Below are 26983 nucleotides of genomic sequence, written 5' to 3' on the forward strand. Positions count from 1 at the left end.
TACTTTCTGAGATTCCCTGCTCTGCCAATGAACCCCATTTTATTTGCCCATTACCAGACTCTCAACTGGCATTTTTTTACTCTGCACTGCCAAACCTCCCTGATCATATCTGCAAGATGGCAGCTGCGTCCATAAACAATCCCATCTAGTAACAGTGAAACTTAGTAATGTACATATATGTAATTCCTAAATAATTCGCTTTATTCTTCCCTTCTTCTCCCTCCTAGTATTAAACCATATAATATTGCCTTTCTTGGAGTGTTGAGGGCACCCAGCACATGGCTTAGAGGTAGAGCATCTGCAGAGCATACAGCAGGTCCCAAGTTCAAGCTCCAGCATCTCCAGTTGAAGGATCAGTTAGCGGGTGATATGAAAGACCAGGCCAAAGACTCCGGAGAGACACTGCCAGTGCGAGCAGGCGATACTGACTTTCATGGACTCATTCAATATAAGAAAGCTTCACATGTTCATGTGTTCAATAGGACTCACTAATAAAAAATATTAATAAGACTGAAGGAACCTTAAAGTACAAGCCTGAGCAGAGCTACAACTTTCTAAGCCCATTGACTTCAACTGACATAGAAGAATGTAACACCATTTAGGATTGTACTGCTAAGGTCATAAGTCAAAGTATGCCTAGTAGGAATTAGTTACGTTTACAGTCACCAGAACTTCCCCACATACAGCAGCTATAATCAATTATACACGTGTGGGCATCTTGGTTTATTAGTCCATTTCCTTGGAAGAGTTCAAAATGGACACTGAAGCTATTCAATAAGCTCAGTGAGAACTGACCATTGGAGCCCAGATTCACAGCCTGGATCCAATTGGGTGCCTGTGCAAAGGCTGCACACACAAAGCTCTTTTCAAAAAGTAGTTGCAGTACTGAACAGCTGATTGCCAGGTAGAGGGGAGCTGGTATTAATTACTGCACTTCTTTATCCCAGCTGCTGCTGCTCCAGCTGATAAGCTCAATTACTTGGTTCCTAAGAAGGGTCTATATAGGCATCACCACTGAATTAGGGAGTGGAACCTTGCATGGAGCTTCTATTGTGCACATGGTTAAATACCCAGCAAGGTGCATGCAGCATCCTTCTTCACTGGGTATTAATTGCCATGCACATTCTATGTATAGGAACCTTAGCTTGATCAAGAGGGATGTCTTTTTCTTAATTAGGGTATTTGTGTTATTCATCCAGATCAAGGCTCTAATTTTAAGGGCTGTATAAAATTGCTATATTCAGAGAGGTTTATCGGAGGGTGAAATGTCATTGTTAATTTCTCCATGGGTAACTAATATTCATCACTTTATACGTATCAGTTTTGTTTTTATCACTGTTTCAGCACATCTTTATCACCCTGTCTTTAGATCTTTGCTGTAACTTATCCCTTTCCAGATGAGCTTCAAAGTCCCAATTCAAGTCGTTCCATTTATATCCTGATGCCACTCAAAGGCACTTCAAGATGTTGTCCTACCAGAAGCTCTAGAGTGGGAAGTATAATGTGAAGTACCCCAGAGAATATACCAGTATATCTAGTTCTTTACATGGTCCTACCTGTGGATACTTAAATTGAGAGATTAGAGTCATAAGCAGTCAAGTATCCATCTGTGGATCCTGAAATTGAAAGACTGGAGCCATGAACAATCAACGTATAACTTTCTACAAACCTGAGAAAATCCCCAGATTTTCAGAAAAGTCTAAAATACCAAAATACATTGGGGGGTAAACACCTGCCATAACAGAAGCAGCACCTGTATCTTTAAGTAATGAATACTGCCTGAGATCTCAAAAGGCTATCATGAGAGTTGCTAGTCAGCTGCAACAGTATTGCCAGCCTTCAGCATTGGCTTCTGTCAGTAAAAGGCAGGGGGAGGGCCATATCCAGGGCTATTTTGGCTCCCCAGCCCACCCTTAAACCCTTCCCTCCTATGCTGGAGGGAGGACTCATTGGGGCCAGGCCCAGCACCGACCACTGGGTAACTTCCTACTATGCTCTTTGTACAAGCTACCTAGGTGTGGTGGTGGTGGCTACCAGATGACATGATGCCACACAACTCACCTTATACAACAGAACCAGAGGCAGCTCCTTAGACACAATAAACGACAAACCAACAATAAGGAGCCACAATGAAATATATAACAAAGTACAAATCAATTTAGTCGTGTATACTGTGTACAATAATAAAGTATGTTCATACAAAAATGACAGTATAATCAAACATTCTTAACAATGTGACTAATTGCTTCACAATAGACCATAAACCCTCAATGAGTTCCACCAGTGAACAACACTTGTAAATGATTTTTCATGCAGTACATTCCAGGTGCATTCCCCTAGTTCACTGGAGTATCTAGCCACAGATGGCAAAGCATTGAGGGTCCCTAAGAAAAACTCCGAGTTGGGGTGGGTCACACTGTGGATGTGAAGTACCCTATGGGGAATCCAGTCACACTGGGTTGATGGCTGCACCGCCCTACAAGCGTCTGGATTAAACAGCTTGTTTCAAGATGTCCGCTTCCTCAGGGACGGTGTGAAAACGACCCTGGTGTGTAGTCCCAACTGTCGACGGAGAACCACTCTTTAATGCATAGATTCAGCGCACCGGGAAAAACTGAACTGTGTGGTTCGTGGAGTTTCACAAACTATGAACCACAAACTTTCACAAACTTGCCCCAGTTCGCGAACTGGTTCATGGGGTTTAAATGCCCCTTTTCGTGCCGCTTTGCAGCAGCATGGAAAGGGACATTTAAATCCCCAGATCAGCTGCTTGTCTGGAAGATCGACTTCCAAATCCTTTTTCAGACCCCACATCCTTTGGAAAGTCTTTCCTGGACAACTGCCCCTGAACCTTTTGCTTGCAATCAACTCACCCTTATAACATCTTGTCATTACTACTTGTCATGTTCTACACCCTGCTTCACTTTTCTCCTATCTATCTCCCTTACAGATTATATTTAGGCAGTGGCCATACATTTTGTACATTCTAGATAGCAGCTAGCAAACTGGTACAACTAAATAAATGCATTTTACTAGCAGCAGGAATTCTTCTTGTTGGTCCAGACTGTAAAGCACCCTCAGGAGAAGATATCATTGGATTCATATCAAATGAATTTGCATGAAAACTCAGATCAGGAAACAGAACACCAACAGTGCTATCCTAAGCAAAATTACAGCCCTCTAAATCTGTCAAAGTCGATGGGCTTAGAAGTGTGTAACTCTGCTTAGGGTGGCATTGTCAGAGACATTTTTTCTGCAACTGCAGTCTGTCCAATGTCAAAACTACTTTTAACCAAAAAGATTGATTCATATATAAAGTTAGCATAACATAATTTTTGTTATTTGGACAAGCTGTGTTAAAAATTAGGGGGCTTGCAGCCACCTATTTAACACACACACACACACACACAAACTTGCCTGTCCTGTAAGCTCTATTCCAGGTAATGTCAAGGTACCACAAGAAGAGCCCTGCTAGATCAGACCAGTGGTCGATCTAGCACAGCATCCTCTCCAACAAAGTGGCCAACCAGTTACTCTGGACGACCAACAACAGGGCATAAGAGGACGAGGCCTCCCGCTGATGCTGCCTCCTGGCACTGATACTCAGAGGTTTACTGCCTCTAAATGTGGGGGTTCCCTTTAGTCACCATGGCCACTGATACTATCCTCTTTGAATCTTCTCGAATCCCTTTTTAAAACAGTGTATGCCTTTAGCCATCACTACACCCTCTGGCAGCGAATTCCACATTTTAATCTCTTGTATAAAGGAGTATTTCATTTTCTCAGGGCCAAACCACAAGTGACGAATGACACTTGAATGGCAAGTGTATTCCTCCCTATTCACTTACCCTCCACTTGCTCTCTACTCGATCCACTTGCCGTTCAAGTGTCATTCATCACTTGTAGCTTGGCCCTCAGTGCTGAATCTACTGCACATCAACTGCATTGGATGTTCTAGTATTTTGGCAGAGGGATAAAAAGTTATCTCCGTCCACTCCCTACCCCATGGATAATTTCATATAATCCTCTATTATAACCTCTCCTTTCATCCTCTCTTTTCTTAACGGAAAAGTCCCAGACTCTTTAGCTTTTCCTCATAGGAAAAGTGTCTCAACCATTGCATCATCTCAGCTATCCTCTTCTGTACTTTCTCTGGCTCTGCAATATCCTTTTGGAGATACAGTGACCAGAACTGCACACAATATTCCAAATGAGACCACACCATAGATCTATGCAAGACCATTATAATATTGTCTTGAATTTTCAATCTCTTTCCTAAAGCACAGAGTTTGCTTTTTCCACTGCTGCAGCATATTGAGTCGACACTTTCATTGAGCTATTCACTATGACTCTAAGGTCTCTTTCTCAGTCTCAGCAAAAATCCCCCGTGATCTATATTCTAGCCTTACAGAAGCCTACTTATACAAAACTTCCCCGATACATTTTTTGCCCTCCTTTGGAGGTCTGCAACAGTTTCCTATAAATGTGCTTTACCATTTTGTTCAGCTAAATACTTTATCTGTCATATTATCCTATCTATACATGCAATTTTACTCAAAACACTCTGTTCACAAACAACTAGCCACGCCTTCTTTTTTCTTGCTGACTTTGTCACATCATTAAATTCTGATATTTTAATATTTTAATTTGGAGTCAGCCAGGTTTTAGTCACCATGTGACACATGTTTAAAATCTTACTATTTAGAACTATTTATTCATATGATTTTTATATTTGCATTAAAACACATTTTAAGGAAGAAATTAGAACTCATCAGGATCTCAACTACAGACATTTATGTTTTATTTTGTACTGCTTTCTTTAATGAATTTCTTAGTTGGCTGAGCTCAGTTTTAAAGCTAGGCCCAAAATCCCTTTCTCATTCTCTATCAGAACCCGTTTGCTGGTAGGTGAACCTTGCTGTGTCGGACACTGGCCATTTTCACACACGCCCCAGGAGATCGCGCAAACACAGGGCATGAAGCATCTTCCTAGCACGATCTCCGGGATGATACCCTTTAATGACTCGATGATGTCAGAAAAAGCACCATTAAGGTGTGTGTGATGCCTGAGTGAACATGGCAGATGCTCAGGACTAAAGCTCTGACTCCCTTAAAGCCCTGTCTCGATCAACTGAGACTTCTATAAATCACAAAACAACCTGAAAGAAATGAAGAAAGGGGGGGGTGAATAAAAATAAACTCTCTCTGACACAATCGGGCTCTCTCCCAGCTTATTTCCAGTCAGCAAGTCGAGCAATGAGCAAAGCAGCAGAAGAAACTGACAGAAACAAAATGGAGGCCTCTGAGGAACTGAAAGTAGTAGATAATTCTCTTTCAATGAGAGAAGAATTTCACTGCTCTATGAATACTTTGAAGCAAAACATAGACTGTATCGAAGAAAAGATCCTTCACAAGATTGCCATTATAATAAAGCCTCTGATGGCCAGGTTTGAAGAAATCAACAACAATCTGCAAAAAGTCTCTAAAGTCGCTGAGGAGGCTATGGAATCAAGCCTGACGCTTCAAGAAAAAGTTAAACACTTACAGGGAGCAGATTATAAAACAGAAGAACGAGTGGCAATTTTGGAAAACTCAAGTAAAAAATTTAACAAGTAGCTCTGTTAACAAGTAGCTCTGTTAACAAAAATGCTTATCATAGGAGCATACAAGATAATGAATTCAACAGACTTCATTTTTAAGGCTCCTTTATCCACATGCAGATCAATACTTGTCTTCCTTTGTTAACAAGACATAGCAAATGTTGTTTTATCCTCTGCAGCTTCTAACAGTGACTGCTTTTTTTTTTTACCATCAAGTCGCAGCCAACTTATGGCAACCCTGTAGAGTTTTCAAGGAAGAAGACGTTCAGAGATGGTTTGCCATTGCCTGCCTCTGTGTAGTGATTTTGGACATCCTTGGTTGTCTCTCATCCAAGTACTAATCCTATTTAGCTTCCAAAATATGATAAGATCAGACTAGCCTGGGCTATCTAGGTCAGGAAAGTGAATGGTTTAGTTGGTAGCAAATGAAAGAATAAACTCTGTGTCACCATTATTTCATTTAGAGTTATGATTCTATCATGCTCTGCATGGTAACAAGCATGTCTGATACATTATTGAGTTTTAAAGTTAAGCCTGTTCTAGTTATTATATTCCAGGTTTTCCATTTGATGATTCAGGACTTACTAACTGGGGTCATTTAGTTTATGAAAAAAATTTCTATCTTCTTTTTTCTAAAGAGCAGAGAGAGCCACAATAGAAAAGAAAGAAAGAAAGAAAGAAAGAAAGAAAGAAAGAAAGAAAGAAAGAAAGAAAGAAAGAAAGAAAGAAAGAAAGAAAGAAAGAAAGAAAGAAAGAAAAAGAAAACTGTGTGTGGCACTAGGCATCTGGGTTCAGTTTGAACTGCTGGAATTCCAACAAGCTTGAAAATTATGTGACAAAAGCAATTTCTGCCAATGTCAATGATGGGACATTTCACTTTCACACACTTTCTCTGCGGTGGCTCCCACCTTCTGGAACTGCCTGCCAGAGGAGGTAAGGAAGGCTCTCACACTTCTATCATCCCCACAAATGTGCAAAACAGAAATGTTCAGGGCATTTTTATGAAGGAGTGAGAACTCTGGCAGAATGAAAAAGTCCAGGAGAGCTCCTTTAGAATGGAACACAATTGTAGTCTACTGCAATAATTATTCTAGGTATTTTCCTGCTTTTACTGCATTCTATCTTTATAATTCCACTTGTTACACTTTTTATAGTATATGTTGCCTTATGCAGTTTGATGTTTGTATTGTCTTCTAATTCTGTAATCATAGTCCTATTGCACCGGGCATTGCATATCTTATGCTATACAAGTATCTTTTTTCCTGTAATCCACTTTCAATTTCCGCGAGAAAGGTCAATTGTCACAGATATGGCCAGGAATACAGAGGAACAGCTGCTGGACTTGACCAAAAAGATTGTGGAGAACGTTTCTACAAACCAGAGAGAGAGTTTTAAAAAAAACGGAATTTAGAAAACCGGAATACAATAGCTTTGGAAAGGGGCAGGAAACAAAAGAGTAATACAATAACATGGCCTTCTGTAGATTAAGAACCATCTAACCCACATCAACGGTTATTACATGTTGAGGGCCAGGTGCAAAAGCATCTGAGAACGGCAGGAATGTCCAACTTCATGGATGCATAGTTCAAAGTGAGGAATACTGGTTGGGAGCCAAAAGATATTCATACATATGAGAATCCTGTAATCACTATTTTTAAATAGACTTAGTTATGATAAAAAGTAGCAAGAATGAACTAATAGTTTGATATAAGATATTCAAGTATAGATAACTTTGTATAAAGTTATAGGAGAATTACCCTGTAATCCTATGAACATTTCCCTGGGTGTAAGTCGCATTGACTAAAATGGAAGTCACTTTGGAGTAGATCTGCTTAGGATTGCTCCCTTAGTCAGCCAAGAATGTGTGTCCTTATCGAGTAGGACAGCTAGCTATTTTTAGGAGATTATTTTAAAAACCTAAAAACATGAGAAACTAAATTGATTGGGAGCTTCTTCTTAGAAGGGTCTCCTTGCTTCTGACTTGCTTATCTTTGGGTAGGATACTTTTATGTAATTGCTCTTCTTTAATTATCTATGTAGCAATAATGGATGGTATAATTTTCTATTCAGTGAATCAGCGTACAAAATGCAAAACAGTTAAGCTGTAATAAAGGATTAGAATGGAAGCAAAATCAAAAGAGTCCAGTAGCACCTTTAAGACTAACCAATTTTATTGTAGCATAAGCTTTCGAGAATCAAGTTCTCTTCGTCAGATGCATGGTACAGAAACTGGTCAAATATAGAAGAGGAGGGGGGAGGAGGGGAGGAGAGAGAAGATGCAATTAGGGGGGGAGAGGGAGGATGCAACCAAAACATTCCTTTGCTAGTAAATGTAAACATCTCCTTTTGGTGTGAGGCTTCAAAGGAGTTTGCCGTGTTAGTTTGTAGCAGTAAAATGGCTAGACCATCCAATTCCAATGCAGTATAAGCCTTCAATAACCACAGCTCTCCTAGTATCATTTGTGTACTATAACCATAACGAACCAGAAACATTGTTGACATGTACCTCTTGTCAGGAATTAAACAATCTGATATAGGAAAGCTAACTAGGGCTCTAGGGCTTCTGAAGTGCATACACCTATATCAGAATCAGGCCTGACCAGTCTCATCCAGAACAGCGTTATAAATAAATTAAATAAATAAAAATTTCTGAACATATGAAGCAGTTTTATACTGAATCATATTACTGGAGCATATAACTGACTCCTTTTACCTGGAGATGCCAGTAATGGAACATGGAACCCTGTACAAAGTTCATGCTTTATTACTGAAGCCAGAGCCCGTTCTCACTTCCATAGTTTGCTTTCCTTAATCATCTTGGTTTATCTTTAAAGTAGTCTCTGTTTCAACTGTACAGTTATAATAAAGGGGGGGATTATTATTTCCCAGTTTTGCCCTGGGAAAGAAGCTATAGAAATCTTTTCCTTTTCACAGCCCTCAGGAGCCAACTGGAGCCACTAGAGAGTTTGTGCAGCGCTGATTCTCCTACATGCCATGCAAGGATTAACAAAGCATGACTTTAGCAGTCACAAAGGAATACTGGGCTGTAAAGGTGGGTGTTGCCTTAACAGTGATTCTGGTATGTGTATGCATTAATCTCTCTCTTTTTGCTTCTGTTTTGTGACAGCTGACTTAGGTTTTATTGCTGTAAGCTGCCTTATAGGCCCATTTGATAACAAGGTGAAAGAGCTTGCACTGAATTTTTATAGACCACCAGTGCATCTGGCCCTGGATCTAAACACTTAATCCACATTGTATAGATTGCAGTGCTACTACAACATAATGGAGAATGTTCACTTACAGGAAAGCCTAATGAGTACTGGATCCTATCATCACCACCATCAGTCCTCCTGATTTTCATGAATGTTATTGCCTAGCATCAATCCAATATTTAGAAATAGAATACACAAACAGATGAAGCTTTCTATACTGAGTCAGACCTTTGATGTGTCAAAGACAATGTTGCGTACTGTGACTGGCAGCAGCATTCCAGAATCTTGGGCAGAGGTCTTTCACATTACCTACTACCTGATTCTTTTAACTGCCTGGGACCTTTTGCATGCAAAGCAGGAGCTCTGCCATTCAACCACAATCTCACTCGTTAGGTACACGGTACCCTGCAAGGGACAAACTGGGTTCATAACTTCCATTAACCATTTCTAAATGAATATTTTGTCAAATAAATGAATAAAAATGCCCACAAACACTTTTACCAGGTTCATAAACTGCAGAATTTTGTTACTAGCTTATAACGATTGTATGTAAGCTTGATGTTCATCTCACTCTATATATTACAAGCAATAGTATAAGACCTACTGTGGTGTAGCTACACCAATATAAGTCCTAGTAAAATCTGAAGGAGGCTGACGGGGTGGGCAAGCTGGTGATGTCCTGTACCAGAGTCATGCTAGAATGAGATTGGAAAGAACTCCCATGCCACTCCTAGCATACTCTGATAAAGCTATGGTCCTGGGGAAGCTGCTCCTCCCCATTACAACTTTTAAGCTAATCACATACTTGTGTTTGTCTCCTCTTGTTACCAAACCAACATGAAAATAAAGACTGAGATCTATAAAGCTTTCAGAAGCATTATTTGTATTTAAAGGCTAGAAATTACCTGCATAGCTGTAAGGATATTTGCTAAAGCCTGGCCATACGTGTCATGGCAATGCACCGCAATGGCTTTCACAGGGATTTCCATCACTACAGAGTCCAACATTCTTTTCATGCTGCCCGGAGTCCCCACACCAATTGTATCTCCCAGCGATATTTCATAACAGCCCATGCTGTATAGCCTTTTAGAAACCTGATGACGGGGGGAAATGAGAGTATCAGACACAAGCGAAACAATACCCTTCCCAATGAAAATATAAAATTGTAAAGTATTTATGATTCCTGACCATTAAGAATTCAACTATAGTGAGAATTTCCAGGAATATAAAAAAGTTATAATGGCTATGCCATCCCAAAAGAGATTAATCTCCATTTCATGTTGACCTTGAGAATTTTTAATAAACTTTATCTCCTGAAAATTTTCTACAACTAAAACCCAAAATCATATCATCTTCTTCCTTGGGTTCTTTGAGTATGACATTACCACTTGACTTGAGTCTCTCTACACAAGACATCTTACACAGGGACGCTCAAGTGACTTACTTTCTGGGTGGTCTTATATTCAAGTGTACTCTGTCTCCCTAGCACTGTATGTGTATCCACAATGGGAGAACAAGTGTAAGCTCTTTCACTTGATCCTACTCGTGTAAGATGTCTTATGTAGAGAGACTCTATATTCTTCATGATTATAACTTTGTCTTTTGTTAAATGCTATGTTTGAAATGCTTGTTTCAGGATGCTCCTGGAGTTCCAGGATAAAAACTAGAATAAAAACCAAAATGCATTGTTCAATAAACCAATCATTAGAGGAGTGCACACACAAAAAAATTAGGTAAATCCAAACTGGGAATATTGAACCAGAGAAAAAATTCGGTATTTCCTGAACACACATTGATTCTCTAGTTTGGTTTAGTAATATAGCAGAAATTCGGTAATAGTCGGCCATTGTTTCCTAAGGGAAACTCAATCTGGGGGCTAAAAAATTCATTTTTTAATTCCCAGTACCAAACCAAACTCCACACCATACGATTCATATTTATGGAAACATTAGTCAACATTATTACAAGTTATAATCTTTAAAAATAGAAACATGAAATGATGAAATTAAAATTCTTAAAGACCGTTTACTAGTTTGTTTTTACAACTGGCACTGGAATCAATTATTAATGATTAAAGTATTTTTTCTTGTTGAATACTTCAGAGTACTTGACTGATCTCTGACAAGTTTAGTCACCAATTTTTTATTTTGAACAGTCAAATGGTCAGACCCTACAGCCCACTACATTATGAACTAGGGGTGTGCATAGCAGAACAAACAAGCTAAAAATACACACAGAAATCTCTGGTTTGGTCAGTTAAAGCAGCTTCCAGAATGGCAGAACAAAATCAGAAAATGAGACTGCAACAATCCCACCAAAAAGTTTGTGTATTTCATTTAAGTTCTTACCTGTGCATGAGTGTATTTTTCCAGGGCAGTCTCTTTGCCAATTGGGTCATCGAAAGAGGAGGAACAATAACCCCTCCTCCCACCGTCAGGCTTCAGAAACATCCGTTAAATTTAATTTTCATTGGTGAAAATGAAATCGTGCTCTCAAATTATAGTTGACTTATGGCGACCCCTGGTGGGGTTTTCATGGCAAGAGACTCACAAAGGTGGTTTGCCTCTGCAACCTTGATCTTTGTTGGAGGTCTCCCATTCAATTACTAACCAAGACCAAACTTGCTTAGCTTCTGAGGTATGACAAGTTCAGGCTCTCCTGAGCTACCCAGGTCAGGGCCAGCTCCATTGGCAGAGAGGAGGAAAGGTGCAGCTTTTTTGGTGCCACCTGGGCACCAGTATTGTCTCCCTGCCAATCTGGACTCAGGGGAGCACTACCATGCACTCCTTCCTGCTCATCAGCTTTCGAAACATTCTTTCAATTTAACTCCATTGGAGGGAGGAGGGAAGATGGTGTGCTTCTTTTGGGGGGTGCCCTCATCATCAGAATGCAACTACAAAGTGCAGGGAAACATGACATCAAGAAGCAACAGCAGGATACAAAGGTAATTTATTGCCATTATCATAAAGCATGATTTTTTAAAAATTTCACTGCGCTGGATGGCAATGGAGCACTCTCCTGCTCAGGCACCGGGCCACCACCACTGCTTTGCCAGTCAGCTTCCTGCCATTGTGCGTGCTCTTTGGGGTCCATTGTTGTTGTGTGTGTTTTGTGCTGGAGAAGAAACTCTTTGGATCGATGGAGTTTTGGACTAGGAGGATGAATTTGTAGCTTTTACTTGATTAAGCATGAATAAAGCCTCGTTGCCCTCCCTTCAAAAGAACGTGTGTGTGTGTATGCACGCGCATGCGTGCGCGCACACAGCCCCAATACTCACCTTGACACCTTTCCCATCTCAAAGCATTCTTCAGGGTCCATGACTGAACCCTGTTGTTGTCGTATGTATGTTATGTTCAAACTCAGTAGGTCAATTCATTATTTGGATCGAGGAGTGTGTTTCGACAGATTTTGATGCCGTCAAGTGCAAAAACAGCTACCCCAGAGCTTCATTTCCCCAACTCCATTGAAAAGAACAGCGTACATCTGTGTATGTGCAACTAACGCCTGCCTTAGGCATGCACAATGGGCTGAAACTCATGAAAAATAAACCCCCTTGATCAGATCTGAGCCAGCACCAGCCCACCCAGAACAAACCAATAATGGAACAGAATTAATCTAGAACCCACAAAACTGAAACTGAAATGGAAATTTTCTTGGTGTACCCTCCTAGTATGAATCAATGTGCAAAACAGCTACAAAAGGCTTTCAGATACACTATAGTGCTCTAGTAGCACCAGGCTGCTAAAGAAATTCAAGGGCTTTACTAGAGAACCAGCTGTGGACATGTGTGATGAAGGTTGACAGAGTGTAGAGTTACTAGTCCCTGTTGTCCTGGAGTGACTGCATTATGTCTTTTATGTAAAGAACAGATGAAAAAGGGACACAAGGAAAGTTAAACTGTTTTGTTCCAAGTCCACAAAGGAAGCTATGAACCCCATGGCTATTGCTGTTTATTTCCGTTTGATGTAACTGTTCCATGTTTTATATCGTCTTACCCAAGTAAAGGTCTGACATGGGGCAGAAGAAGGAAAGAATATGACATATACAATATTTTTATTTCTAAAGCAATTCTTTGTCTGGTATTTGTGACTTTCAATAGCCCCTGCTGCAGAAGGTAGCATTAGCAGGAGGAGCTCTGTGGAAAAGAAGTTGGGCTTCCCCTGAAATGTTCAAAAGAGTCCTGTTGACAGCGGGTGGGAGGAGGGGGGGAATGGTCTTAACTTTACCTAGAGTTTTTTTTTAATGTTAAACTGCAATATGGTATTGTAATAGGAAAGTTGGGAGCAGCACAGTTTAACCTGTCATCACCAATATATCTAAAGATACGTCACACAGAGCTTCTCATGAAAACCAACTGAATCAGAAAACTGCTATCCTTAGGAAAGTAGTAAGACATGTGTCTGTTGCAGGAGAAGTATTACAATAAACTCCAGGCAAATAGAGATTCAGGCTAGATGGAGAGTGTTCAAGAAGGAAAAACTAAGTAGAAACAAACCCTAGTGTTGTAATTGTAGAACCCAAGAGGGACAATACACAGTGCCTGGATTTTTAGCACCTCATTAGCAGCTGCGGATAGTTCCTTCTACCAAATAGGTCCCGATGAGCAATCTCCACCCTAATGCTGCCTCACCTTTCAATCTTCTAAAGTCTGGTTCTCCCAAGCACATACATCACTGCTGAACAACTGCATGTATTGTAAAAAGCATTGTGTTGAGGTTGATGTCAGGTGATGTGAAAGTGTTCATTGAGCCTGGATAGCACTTGTACATATTAAAGTCTTTATCTGATGTTAGAGCCATCAAACAACAAACAAACATACGAGAAACTTTTCTAAATTGGCCCATGTTTCTTAAATTGGGGCTTATATATTAGTCACAATTAACCTGCTCTGGCAACAAGTCCAGTCAGGGATGAGTGGAGTCTGCAATCACAGATCAGTCAGTGTACATCCCTGTGACATTCCAATTCCATTCTTATAACACACCTACCACATAATCCATGCTGTTATTCAGAGTACTGCAAGCATAGGATATTTTGATATGCACAGATCAAAGACCAAATAAATGGCATACATACTTTGCCTCTTAATAGACTACCCAAGCTCCATATTTTTTTTAAGTTTGCAAAGCAAGAGAGCATACAGGGAATCACTTAAACGGTGTTAAATTGTTCTGAATATGCACCTTTGCTTAAGAACTAAAGAAATATCTTTTGGGTTAGAGCAAAACATGTTTGGACCAGCATTCTTTGAAAGACTCCTAGCCAACAATGAACCCTTGAGGTCTACCGCTGGTGAGGTATCTATCCATTGTATATCCTCCCCTGAGACTTCAATGGAATACATTATCAGTGTAATCCTAAACAGAGTTACACCTTTCTAAGCCCATTGGCTTCAATGGATTTAGAAGGGTGAAACTATGAATAGGATTCCTGTAGAAGCTTTGGACACACTCACTCAACATCTAAATGTATTTGGGCTGTAATTATTTCATCAGGAGAAAGGGTGGCATGATCATATCAGATCCCAGAAGCTAAGCAGGGTCAGTACTTGGATGGGGGACTCACCAATGAAGAATCTGCACAGGAAGGCAATGTCAAACCACCTCTGCTTCTCACCTGTCTTGAAACTCCCTTGCCAGAATCACCATAAGTTGGTTGCAATTGGATGGCACGTATATACATACAACCATCTCATGCTTTTAAAAGAGAGAGAAAGAGAGACAGAATTTGCATTACCTTTACCTACCAGCTTTGGTCCAAAATTTAGGTTTGTGCAAAAAAATTTCATAGTGTTTGCCCATAGTATTGAGGTATAATGGGACTGTTCTTGCAAACCCATCTTTTGTACTTCTTGACTGATTTTTAATCAACAATGATGTTCAACTAATATTTCTAGAGGTAGTCAAGTTGTTGCTTTGGTGACAGGCAAATGAGTATTATTTAATAAGCCCTGGTCATTAGTACTTGCTAGCTATGAACTATCTCATATTTTCAGCTGACGGACTGAAAGAGACAATTTGTAATTGCAGTGTAACCAATTGTAACCCATGAAGGAGATACAGAAGTTTACGTTTTCAGTACAGGTGGTGTGCAATAAAAAGCACTGAAGCAATAAAATATATGCAGGAAGGGAACAGTGCTCTGAAGATCTCTTTTTGGACTGAGAAATTAAAGATGGGGAATGTTGCAAATTTTAGAGCAAACCTGTTTGTTAGTTGAACTTAACTTGTTCAAAATTTTCAGTCAGGGATATGGTCAGGTTGATTGACAAGCTCAAACCGCTACTGAACAAGTCTGAAGCTTCCTGTTGATTAGAAGCCTACTTACAGCTGATGAGAGAATCAGCTGGGAGCTGGATTCTGATCTACCCCTCCCTGGCAAAATAACTGCATAGTGAAGTTGGAGAGAAAAAAGAGCTCATTCTTTTGAGCAATTCTTTTGATCTTTGCATTGCAAATGGGAGACGAGAAAGAGCTCATTTCTGTCGTTTTCACTGCAGCCTAAACTAACATCCTAGGATAGGGAGAAAAGAAGGGAAATCATCTGGGTTTCATCACACCCCTCTCCCACTAAATCTGCTGCTTCTCAACAAGTCTAAGAGGCAACAAAGTTTCCAGGATGGAAAATAAGAAGAACCCGACTTTCAAATGATACAGGATTCTACTTCTCTCCTCCCCCCTCACTTAAAAAACTTTGCTAGGTACAAAGCAAATTTCTCCAGCAGGAGATCAGAAGGTGGCTCCTAATTGATCCTTCATCAGCTGGGAGTTGGATACTGATGTCTGCAAGTAATCTTCTCCTGTAAATATTTATGAACAGGTTGTGAACTGCTAAACAGCCCATCAATTAATTAGCTGCCTAATCACCACTGGTAAAAAAGAACAGAACTGGCAAGCATTTGAGTGTCCCTACTACAATCCAGAACTGCCTGTCAAGAGCTTGTCTGCTCTCATTCTCAATGTAGATCACTAGTAAGCAAACAGATATTGTGGTATAAATCTTCAATTCACTGTCTTCATGAGGAAATAGATTTTCCTAAGTAGCTAGGTGTTCCAGAAAAATGAAAAACTACACACAAAACAGATATATTTCAGACATATGTGTTTCCAGACAACTTCTTTTAAAAATAGCCTTACTTCTGCCACTTTAGCTGGTGCAATATTTCCTTCATAAGGACATCCCAAAGCACAAGACACATACCTAAACAAGAAAGAACACAGATATGTGTGTAACCAGCACAGATACACCCTCTCATAATCAGAAATGTTCTTCAATACTTGGATGTACAATTAACTTAGGAAGAATAATGGAAATCTAATACTTTAACATTAGAATCCTTTAACATTAGTATGCAAGTGCAAGCAAACTGAAAGCAAAACAGTACATTAGTGATGCCTAAGATTGTAATTATATACAAATATACACACACTTACTTAGGAGTAAGTAGCTCAATGGAATTCCCTTCTCAGTGAACAGGCAGAGAATTGGGCTGCATGTCCCACTGAACTCCATAGGACTTAAATTCATTATAACTATGGCTGCTTTCAGTAAATGAGACTCTGCAGTCCTACACATCCTTTTCCAACGTACACCCCCATGTTTAGGACTGGGCTGTTAGTTTTGCCACCACTTTTTTAGATTATGCCCACTGTGTTCAATATGGGAGTTGAACAATAAAAACAGCAGCCTTATACTTTAAATATGTACACAAACACCAAGAAGTCTATCCCGCCATCTTCTGTTGAAGTCATTTCTTAATATCTTTGACAGATTTCCAACCTGACCACTAACTCTCCAATTGCACTGGCAGATTAGCTCCAATGCTGGCATAAGATTAAGGAATATCCCTAATGCTGCTGCTTCTGTGTTCACTTTCACCATTCCAGTATCATAAGGTTTTAAATTGGGCTCCAAGTATAATAAGTGCAATTGCAATTTATGCAGAAATGTTGCATAACACTGGCTGGGAACTGCATATGAATTGCATGTTCACATGATCACTCATTCTTTTCTGGATGGATGTTGCTGATCAATCAGGAAAGACTGGGGAGAACTGCAAGTGATGGGTTCCCCGGGTTTTAAACTGGGCCAATTCCAGACGGCCCTCCCCATCACGAAACGTTGCGCGTCGTCGCGCGGAAAACGCGATATTTCGCGTTTTCTGCACAACGACGCGCGACGTTTCGCGATGGGGAGGGCCGTCTGGAATCGGCCCTGATGTATGTTAACTCCATTTTTAATTGATTTGTAGTTATTTAACACAAAGCTGCAAGGCCCTGTTCCAGAACAGGTATGCAGCAGGGTAGCCCTAGTTGAGTGGGTTTGCTGACTGACCAGCTCACTCAAAGAAGATGCAGGAGGAAGACAGCAATTCACCTGCTCCTCTCCATGCCTTTCAGGTCATAACGTAAACAAGTGCTGCCCACCCTGCTTCCACTTGTTCAGACGAGAGCTGAATCCGCATGCAGAGAACGGAAAGCTCGGATTCAGCTCCGGTGGGTGCTTCATTGCAAAGGGGCCAGGGAGAAGGAGGGCAGGGCTGACACGCTGGGTTTCAGAAGCCACAAGGAACTGGAGGCATCTAGTCCTCCCCCCATCCCAGTTCCTTCCAGTTTAGAAAGTTACTTGAATCCATCCCTGTCAGTGTTAACAACAGCACCAGGGTGGGTAAGCTGGGCAAAATCTGTGCTTTCATTTGGGTGCTTTCTGAATGAATCCCTCTTCCAGGATTGTTAAGTGCTCAAGAATCACTCTGCACTACTCCTGAGGAACAGTTCCACCCTGCTTTTCAAAAGAAAGAAATACAAATCAGCTCATAATACAAAATCTGTTCATTTTTGTACACAGTGAGGATTGCCAAGTGACACCCCCAGGCACAGCCTGGCAATCTCTTGTGCCTTGAACACATTTGGGTATAGTTAACAGCAGGGAGACAGTGGTGAGGCTCACCAGCCAGGAGGTGAGATTAGGAGGAAAACAAACCTGCATGAGTAGGGCTGCCCCACTGCACACCTATTCTGGGGGGGACCTTGAGGCTCTGTGTTAAAAAAAACCCTACAAATCGATCAAATATTGAGTCAGCAGACACAGGTTTAAAACTCAGGTAACCCGTCACTTGCAGTTCCCCTCTCACTGTAGCATGAAAGCACTGAAAATTATCCCAGCAACCCTGAAGCCAATGAGAGTAGTGCTCCGAAACAGCCAACAGCAGATGAGCACTGTGAAGCAGGGAATTAAGAACTGACAGTTGAGTTCTGACCGATGAGAAAACTGGAAGTGGTGGGGGGGAAAGGAGAGTTTAGTGAACGGTTCGTTTTAACAGGAAAGCTGGTGAAGGATAGCACAGGAATAAGCAGTGCTTTTTTTCTTTAAAAAAAAAGGTGCTGGTAAATCCTGAACCACCAAGAGGTGCCAGTACTCCATAAAGAGGTGCTGCTGATACTCCATACCAGAGTATACCCCCTGGGGAAAAAACCTGGGAATAAGATTATATATTTAGTCTCCTATTCTGGAACAAATAGAGAGGGTTACTGAGTAGCAGCAGGGTGCTCTGATTATTTGTGATGTTATTTTTAAAGTCTGCCAGGAAAGAATTTTAATTGGCACGTACAGTTTTTAAAAATGAAAATTCTATATCTCCTTGCTATGGGTTAAGATTGTGTTTATATTTAAACATGAATTTGTTCCTTTTTTAAAAAGTCATTGTCTCCATCAATTTTGCTTCACACCATAACTAGGAGCCACTGGACCTCTGCTTGATTCCCCCCACAGACCCCCCACCCACCCACCCAAATCAAAGTATGTATCAGTTAAACTTATATATTAATGGGCAAATAAAAATGTCCTGTGCATATTAAGAGAGTTCAAATACTCCAAAGCAAATGGAAGACAACATTGTTGTTTATGTTGAGTAAAACAAAAGATTAGCAATATAAAGAGTCTTACTGTGGCTGGAAAATTACAGGGACCTGAACATGATGTTTTATTGTGACATGGGCCTTGTAAGGAGAGCTTACAACCAGGATGTGAGCCCCATATGGAGTAGCGGTACAATTTATCTCAGTCAACAGTCAGCAAAAGTAAAATCAATCCAAGCCAAAACCAAAGTCTCGCACAGGAGTCCGCCTCTTGTAAGAATCTGTCAGAGATGATTACAAAGCCATATATACACAGCTGCTAGCACAGCTGAATGCAGAGAGCCTCCTGAGAACCTTGTCCTAGGCACAGATGCTGCCACTTCCTGTTTATTATTACATTGTAAGTTTTCATACAATTTACACTGTTCATTGCAGTGCTATTTATTTTCATTGGAAAGCCCCATGTTAAAAGTAGAGATGTCTGTTCCAAAGGAACATTCTTATTATAGCTGTTAATATATCCCTGTGTTATAAAGCAGCTAAATTTTTACAATCAGAAGCAGGGAGATGGTGAAATGACTTATAAACGGCTAGAATGTTTGGGCAGAGTCTCCCAACAAGAATCAAAATACACAAACTCTAGATTGTGCGGAGTCAATTCCAGTATTAAAAATCAGTAGACAGACAGATCTCATTACGTAAGTTGCCAGAAGAAGAAGAAAAGGAAGGAGAAAGGATTAGAAATACAAAGCAAATGAAGAGTATCGTTAAACTATAATCAGTGGGGACTGGAAGATCACTGAGGAAAATCCTCTGTTGGGCTAGTTGTGAAATCAGCTCAAACAGCTGCAAGACACTCTGGCCTCAACAAAATATATAATCAAAGATACTTATGTCCCATTTATTTCACTGGTATCCAAGCACCAGCTAAAGCCTGATTATCAGTAGCCTTTTTGGGTAACACTTTCTATGGCAGAAAAAAAATTCTACAATTGCTGGGAGATGGATGTAACGGTGGTTCTCATCTTACATAGGTTGGTTGGTTTTCATCTGTTTGTATGCAACTGAGCTGTAGAAACGAAGCAAATGACTGAATTTGACTATCCACAGAGATCACAGTAGAATAGATAAAAAATTCCAGAAGTTCCCAAATTACAGATCAATCCTATGCATATCTATTTGGAAGTAAATCTTACTGGGTTCAAAGGGACCTACTTCCAGGAAAACATCCAAGGGGCCATAGCCTTGGTTTTTTAAAAACCCAAATGTTGTTCAGAAGAAGTGAAAACAAGAGGCTATTCACTCATTACTTGACTCCCCAGGATCAGAACTGAGTTTACACACTCATTTCCCTGTTCTTTAGCTGTTCCCATTTCACTAAGTGGAAGTAGTGATCAACAAGACATATAAACTTTCTGGTTCATTCTAGGGTGGGTAAACAAAGCCAATTTATAAAAATCACATCCAATTTTAATATTTAAATAGGATTATTAATATACATTTTTTCAAATTTATACTGCAGAGAGGGAGTTAGTACTAAAAAGGAATGCTCTCCGCCAATAAGTGACCTTACCACACCATTTTTCTGCTCCTCAGCATCCGTGAAAAACAAGTCAAAAGGATTCTGACCCACAGGTTGAAGACCACTGATGTATTTACCCACAGAGACTGGGTAATCATCACATGAGCTAGTATTACAAAGATGTCATCCTAGATCTCAACCAGAACATCTATGTAGTAGGTAAAGGTAAAGGTAGTCCCCTGTGCAAGCACCGAGTAATTATTGACCCATGGGGGGACGTCGCATCATGACGTTTTCTTGGCAGACTTTTTACAGGGTGGTTCGCCATTGCCTTCCCCAGGCATCTACGCTTTCCCCCCAGGAAACTGGGTATTCATTTTACCAACCTCGGAAGGATGGAAGGCTGAGTCAACCTTGAGCTGGCTATCCTGTACCCAGCTTCCGCCAGGATCAAACTCAGGTCATGAGCACAGCTTGGGCTGCAGTACTGCAGCTTACCACTATTCTGCAATGTGTTCAGTTTTCAAACGATGAATTCGCAGACAAACTATGAATACCATGGAGACAACAGTGGAACTCCCATCCCATAAATAACTATTTTGCCCAGCTCTTGCTTCTAGAAGTTCTGGAATGTACTACACCATTCTATGAACATTGACTCATATGTAAATCTCACCTGGTTCTCTGGGATTTCTTTCAAGTAAGTGTATACAGGACTGAAGCCTTATACATTAAGTAAGTGATCTTGCTTAGAATCCTGACATATCAACAGAGTGAGTTGAACAGAAATATGTCATTTATCTGTATAATCCTGAAGTTCCTATGGAACGCATTATGTTTTATGATTGTTATGCTCTTAGGTTGTAAAAAGGCTCCATTCAGTTACAAACCAACAACCTTTAACAAGAAAACTGAGAAATGTGATTCAAATGAAATTTTTCTTCGTGTTCTTGGTTTTTTTAAAAAGATCACCCTGCCCTGGCTTACTCACTACTTTCTACTCAAGGTGCAGAAAGGACTAAATCCCACCTCTCCTCTCACTCTGGGTGAATCTAGGGAATCAAATAACTAATGTGAAGTCAAATAAGCATGTGAAGTCTGTAGTAGGAACTGGTCAATTCTAGCATACTTGAAGTCCCCCAAACACCTGTTTCTCAGTTTATGGAAACAGAAGTGAAATCTCATGAGACCAAAGAATCAATTTGCAAGGCCCTCAGGCAATCCTAGTGTTCGGAATTCAGAAAAACACTTAATTGTGCTCCATAGTTTTCATCCCATTTATCTGCATAATGTCTTGTGAGATTGTGTGTCTCTATATAATCTATAACTTGCCAAGACCACACAGTAAGCTTTCTAGCTGAGTAGGGAATTTGACATCTAAATGTTACAGATGTACTATACCAATTCTAGGTTAACTATCATATATCTATTTAACCTTTTCTCCTTGTAGTACATTCACATTTCCTAATAATACACAAGCAGCAACTGTACTTATATGTTGCCATCTTCCACTGAGAAATAACTAGTTAGTACTCAATGAATGAAAAATATACTTAGAATTTCTTTGCAACTTGAATTACATCTCTGAACAACAGTATCTCAAATTGAGAGGTTTCAGTAAAATTTAACATGTACAATAGGGGCAACAGTAATTAGATGACATCATATTTTCTTATATATCTGATTTCCCACTAAGTTCTGGGGGCATGGGGGGGGTTGTAAATTTATGGATTTCATCCATAAGACAAATTACCTTTATGACATTAATAAATAATTTTCCTAATTTCTTTTTCAACAAGCACTTGAAATCTTTCAGTAGACACTTAAAATACTTTGCACTGTGCAAGACTTTTAGAGTAACAACTTTCAGCATAAATGTTCCAAACTATAATTTATTAAATGTAGCAACACTACAAAGAAAAGTTCAAAATTTCACTGACACTTTACATTTTTCATAAGATTCATCACTTGCTCTCACTCAGTACATACAGTGACGCTGCTTCCTGGAAGTGACGCCGCTTCCTGGAACTCAATACAATGCATTACGATGAGATAAATGTTAGTAAGCTTGGGAAATTACACTATTATGAGAAAGGGTTTTTTTCCTTTCTGTATCCACTACAAAAAGTGAAATCTTCCATTCCCCTTCTCAAACATTTCATTTCTTTGGAATCATATTTTAAAATATGCAAAAAGCAAGGGGCCTCTAAAAATCCAAAACCCATCTCACAAATCTAAATTCTAACAGATTCTCTCTGCCAGCGTAGTAAAAAAAATCCAAAATTCTTTCTCAAAATTCCACAGAGTTTGAAATTCCTAATCCAATGAATATTGAATTTTTTCAGGGAGGGTTTTGCTTTACTGGAGCAATTCAAAATTAGATACTCAACTTTAGCTGCATTAGATTTATACTTAGTTTAAAATGGCTTTTTTTGTTGCCCGGCGACTCTACCTTACCAGTGTCTAAGCTGTTGTGACACTGTGAAATGCTCATAAATATTCCAGCGTCTCAGACAAACAATATTCATAAAACTTCCTTAACACCCATACATCCACTGCAATTTCAGTGATGTTAATCAGCTGAGAGTGGGGAGAACCATTTGAGTTACAGCTATTAAGACATAAGAACACCTATATGCTGATGAATATATTGATGAAAGCCTTCTGTGACTTGGACACAGCTATCGATTCCTAGCATAAAACTGGAATAACCATAACCATTTTAACTAATACAAATAACCATAACTGATATATTTAACTAAAACAGAACCAATCTGCATTCTAAAGCTGTGGGAACCATAACAATATCAACTTCAGTTAACAAAAGAATGAAAGCAACACACACACGAACAGCCCTACACACCCCCATGAAAAGAATGAACTCAAAGCAGCACACACACAGCCCCCCACAGCCCCCACCCCCCCATGAAAAGAAAGCAGAATGAACTCAAAGCAGCTCACATACACACACAGCCCCACCCACCCACGCCAGAATGAAAAAAACAGAATGTACTCAAAGCAGCACACACACAAACCCGATTGAAATGAAAGCAGAATGAACTCAAAGCAGCACACACACACACACACAGCCCCACCCCCTGAAAAGAAAGCGGAATGAACTCAAAGCAGCACACATACACACTCAGCCCCCCACCGACGCCCGAATGAAATGAAAGCAGAATGAACTCAAAGCAGCACACACACACACACAGCCCCACCCCCTGAAAAGAAAACAGAATGAACTCAAAGCAGCACACATACACACACAGCCCCCCACCCATGCCCGAATGAAAATAAAACAGAATGAACTCAAAGCAACACACACATACACAGAAAACCCTGAGTGAAAGCAAAATAAACTCAAAGCAGCTTAGCCCTCTCTCTCTCTCTCTCTCTCTCTCACACACACACACACACACACACAGAGGAATGAAAAGAAAGCAGAATGAACTCAAAGCTGCTTAGCTTCCTCTGCAGAGCCCGCATCAGGCCCCAGCTTGCTCTCTCTCTCTCTCTCTCTCTCTCTCTCTCTCACACACACACACACACACACACACACAGGAATGAAAACAGAATGAAGTCAAAGCAGCTAAACATCTTCGGCAGAGCCTGCAGGGCTGAAGGAGGAAGGAATCACGTGGGCAGATTCTAGAGCTGCCGGAATGCTGTTCCAGAGCGTTCCTCCTCAAAAAAAAGCACTGCGTGTGTGTTTGTTAACTGAAGTTCATTTCTGAAACCAATTTTCTGCTTAAAATTAAAAGAGTTAAATCAAAGTACTAAGTTCCTGCAGATATATCTAATTGCATTTTTAAAAGTCCCTTGAAAAAAGCAATGGCTTGATTCCCACCTTGTGAGTGCAATGGGGGCAATTTTTGCCAATTCCCCCTTTCCACAGCAGACCCAAATACCCTCACCAGTGCAGGGGGCAGGGGACCCTACAAATAGCTTGGGAGAATCAGAGTTTTCTTCTGTAGAGAGGGAACTGGTAAAAACTGTGCCCCTCCCTCCGCACCCATGGAAATTCTAATAACAACAATAACAATAATAATTGCTCTTATATACCACTCTTCTAAACAAATTAGTGTCCAACTAAGAGTGGTGAACAAAGTTAGTGTCATTATTATTCCCATGATCCATCTGGGGAGCTGGGGCTGAAGAAGTGGCTTACCCAAGGCCATCTGCTGAGCTCATGGTAGTTGTGGGATTCAAGACAGGATCCAGGACAATATGAGTATAATTTTTCCCTGCATGGTTACAACACCTGCAAGAGTGATAGCCATAGAGCCTCATCTCTCCCTTTACCTCCTTGGTACTTGCACAGGGACATGTATGCAGGCAGTTCACCAAGGCATAAGACAGGGCAGTTAACTTATGCCAGCATAAGACAGGGCTGTAAATGCCGCTGACGGAATATCTCTGTGACTGACACGTGCTGGGATGTTGATTGGGATCCTAGTTCCACACATCATCATGTCATATAGGTCCTGCATAGGGCTTGTTTGTTCAGCATCAAGTGTTGCCATTGCTGGCAACTATTATACAGTTAGACGTTAACATTTTCTACTTGCAACTGTATGGCTGCTGGCCAAAGAAAATGAAAAATGTGGTTTATGCCTATCTCTGAGGTAGAACATTTTCTACATCATCATGCTAAGGTTAACATAGGTAGTTTTGAACAGGTTGGCATACAATAAATACTTGCTCTGTTTCAACAAATTCCTTTGTTGTCTGTGGGGTGGTATGAGTTACTGATGGCTACATGATAACCTGGAAAGGAGGAGAGGATCGGTTATATATTTTCATTTCCAAGAATGGTAAATAAGTATGTGTGTGTATATTTGCAGTTCATTTTCTCAGTGGAAACGTCAATGTTTGTTGTTGGAGCAGGAGGGGAAATTCAAGCAGAAATTCCCACCCTGCGGAAAAGCTTCCACTAGGGAAACCTACAAAATCATACAAAGAAGCATCAAGGTTTAACTGTCTGGGGAAGATACAATCTATTTTCAGTTCCACATTCAACACTTACCTACGGTAATGTATAATCAGGGCAAAAGACAGATTTCACAGGCATTTGGCATACCATCAATGGTTTGCTTAGTACCTGGGCAGAAAAGGCAAATCTACCAACTTGTCTTACTCCCAAAACTGAGAGAAAATGTGAACGTCAAATGGCTACTGAAGAAAAACATTGCTTCAGTTTCCATAGCTGCTCAACCTTCAGGGGCAACAGCTGCAAGAGTTTTTATAGCAAAAAGGCTCTTCCAAACTATGGAGTTTAAGACAAAACATATATTTTATCAAAATGTGTTAGGCAAGTTCATAAATCTATCTTTGGAGCCCATTTAAGGCTTACCTCCTTTCTTTGTTTTTTGTTCTCTTGGTGCTACTGCCTTTAACAAACAATGCTGCTGTGCTTCTTACCTCCAGTTTGGACCACCTTGCCTGCCTCCACAGTTCCCACTTACGGTGAAATTGGGCACCTGGGATTTTGTGGGTGGAATGACCTTCCAGTGAATAAAAAATACCCTTTTAAATTCCCACACACACAAATGGGGCAATAAGTCCCCATTTTTTCCCCCAAGAAAATGTCCAAGAACAAAATTAATTCATAGGTCTCAGCCACCTGCTGAAGTTTTTCCCCTAAATCTGGTATTCAGAAAAATACTGACCCTGTACACGGCAATCCAAAGATTCTCCCTTCATAAGACTTTAGAATGAGTTACAATGGAAAACTATATTAGCATTAGAAATCACAAAAGGTGTTTTAAATGGTGTTTATATGAGCATCAGCAAGGAAATCAGTCTTTAAATCTTGCACAAATAGAACTCCCTACACTCTCCTAACTGGATCACTGTTACATTTCTTTATCCTATATCTAATTCCAAATTGGGAATTAATAGATTGGCAAAATGGACATAGGGATAGATACAGGGGATTACTCTGAAGAAAGTCCCAGGTTTGCAGGAAAAAATCTGGAAAAAAAATACTCTTGAGGATCAAGGAAAGGGAATGCACCTTAGACCAATGGAAACAGTGTCATTCACAAAAGCTGGGCACTGGGTTTAGCCAGTGGTGGAACACCACAGAACAGAACCAAGCTGAACCCAGCCACAAGCACAAGGCATTCCCTTGCTCCAGTTTGCTTCTTTTGGGCTACATTGGAACTGTGTCTTTTGGTTCAGTTTGGTTGCGTGGCATGGATGTGATTCTCTGGTGTGATGTTGGTCCCCTTGCTTTACTTTGGTTCTGGGGAGATTCCATTTGTGTGCTTCAGTTTTGTTCTGTTGGGATTTATCTGGGATGAGCTCAGCTTGCATTTGAGAAGGTGCTTTGGCCATGGCAGCCTTGTCAAATTGTGCTTCAGCAGTGGGAGTCACTTTTATCTTTTTCCGCATAAGGAACAATGTTGCTGGGGGCACCTTCTTTGGGGGCCCAAAGAATTGGCCCCCAAGGCCTAATATTCCTGAAACTTTGGAGGCCTTTAGAGGAAAATCAGAAGTAGACGCCTTGCAAATTTAGTGAAGCTGTCTTGAAAAATGCCACTCCCATCCCCCTGAACAGCTCCCAGATAGTTTTACCCATAGGGAATAATGGAGAGTGGCTAGGGCACTTTATTTGGGGGCCTATAAGATTTGCCCCCAGGGTCCAATCTTCATGATAGTTGAGGGAGATTTAGAGGACAGTCAGGAGTAGGTTCTCTGCAAAATTAGTGAGGATTAGTTGAAAAATGACTCCCTCCAGCCCACCAAATAGCTCCCAAATTGAGTTTCCCATAGGGAACAATGGCCAAA

At 40.4% G+C, this 26983-nt stretch overlaps 1 protein-coding gene across 2 annotated transcripts in view; it reads right to left on the reverse strand.

Annotated features, from left to right (window-relative positions):
• The window catches only part of HMGCLL1 (3-hydroxymethyl-3-methylglutaryl-CoA lyase like 1), a 91777-nt gene that overhangs the window by 19740 nt on the left and 45054 nt on the right, over positions 1-26983 (reverse strand). For both annotated transcript variants that reach the window (XM_054988224.1, XM_054988215.1), the window contains 2 exons: positions 15949-16012; positions 9718-9906 (listed from right to left, as the gene is read on the reverse strand). In XM_054988224.1, coding sequence (XP_054844199.1) covers positions 9718-9906; positions 15949-16012 — 253 coding nt within the window. The remainder of the gene's footprint in view (positions 1-9717; positions 9907-15948; positions 16013-26983) is intronic.

This window comes from Eublepharis macularius, chromosome 1, assembly GCF_028583425.1.
Source record: "Eublepharis macularius isolate TG4126 chromosome 1, MPM_Emac_v1.0, whole genome shotgun sequence".
NCBI classification, from domain to species: Eukaryota; Metazoa; Chordata; class Lepidosauria; order Squamata; family Eublepharidae; genus Eublepharis; species Eublepharis macularius.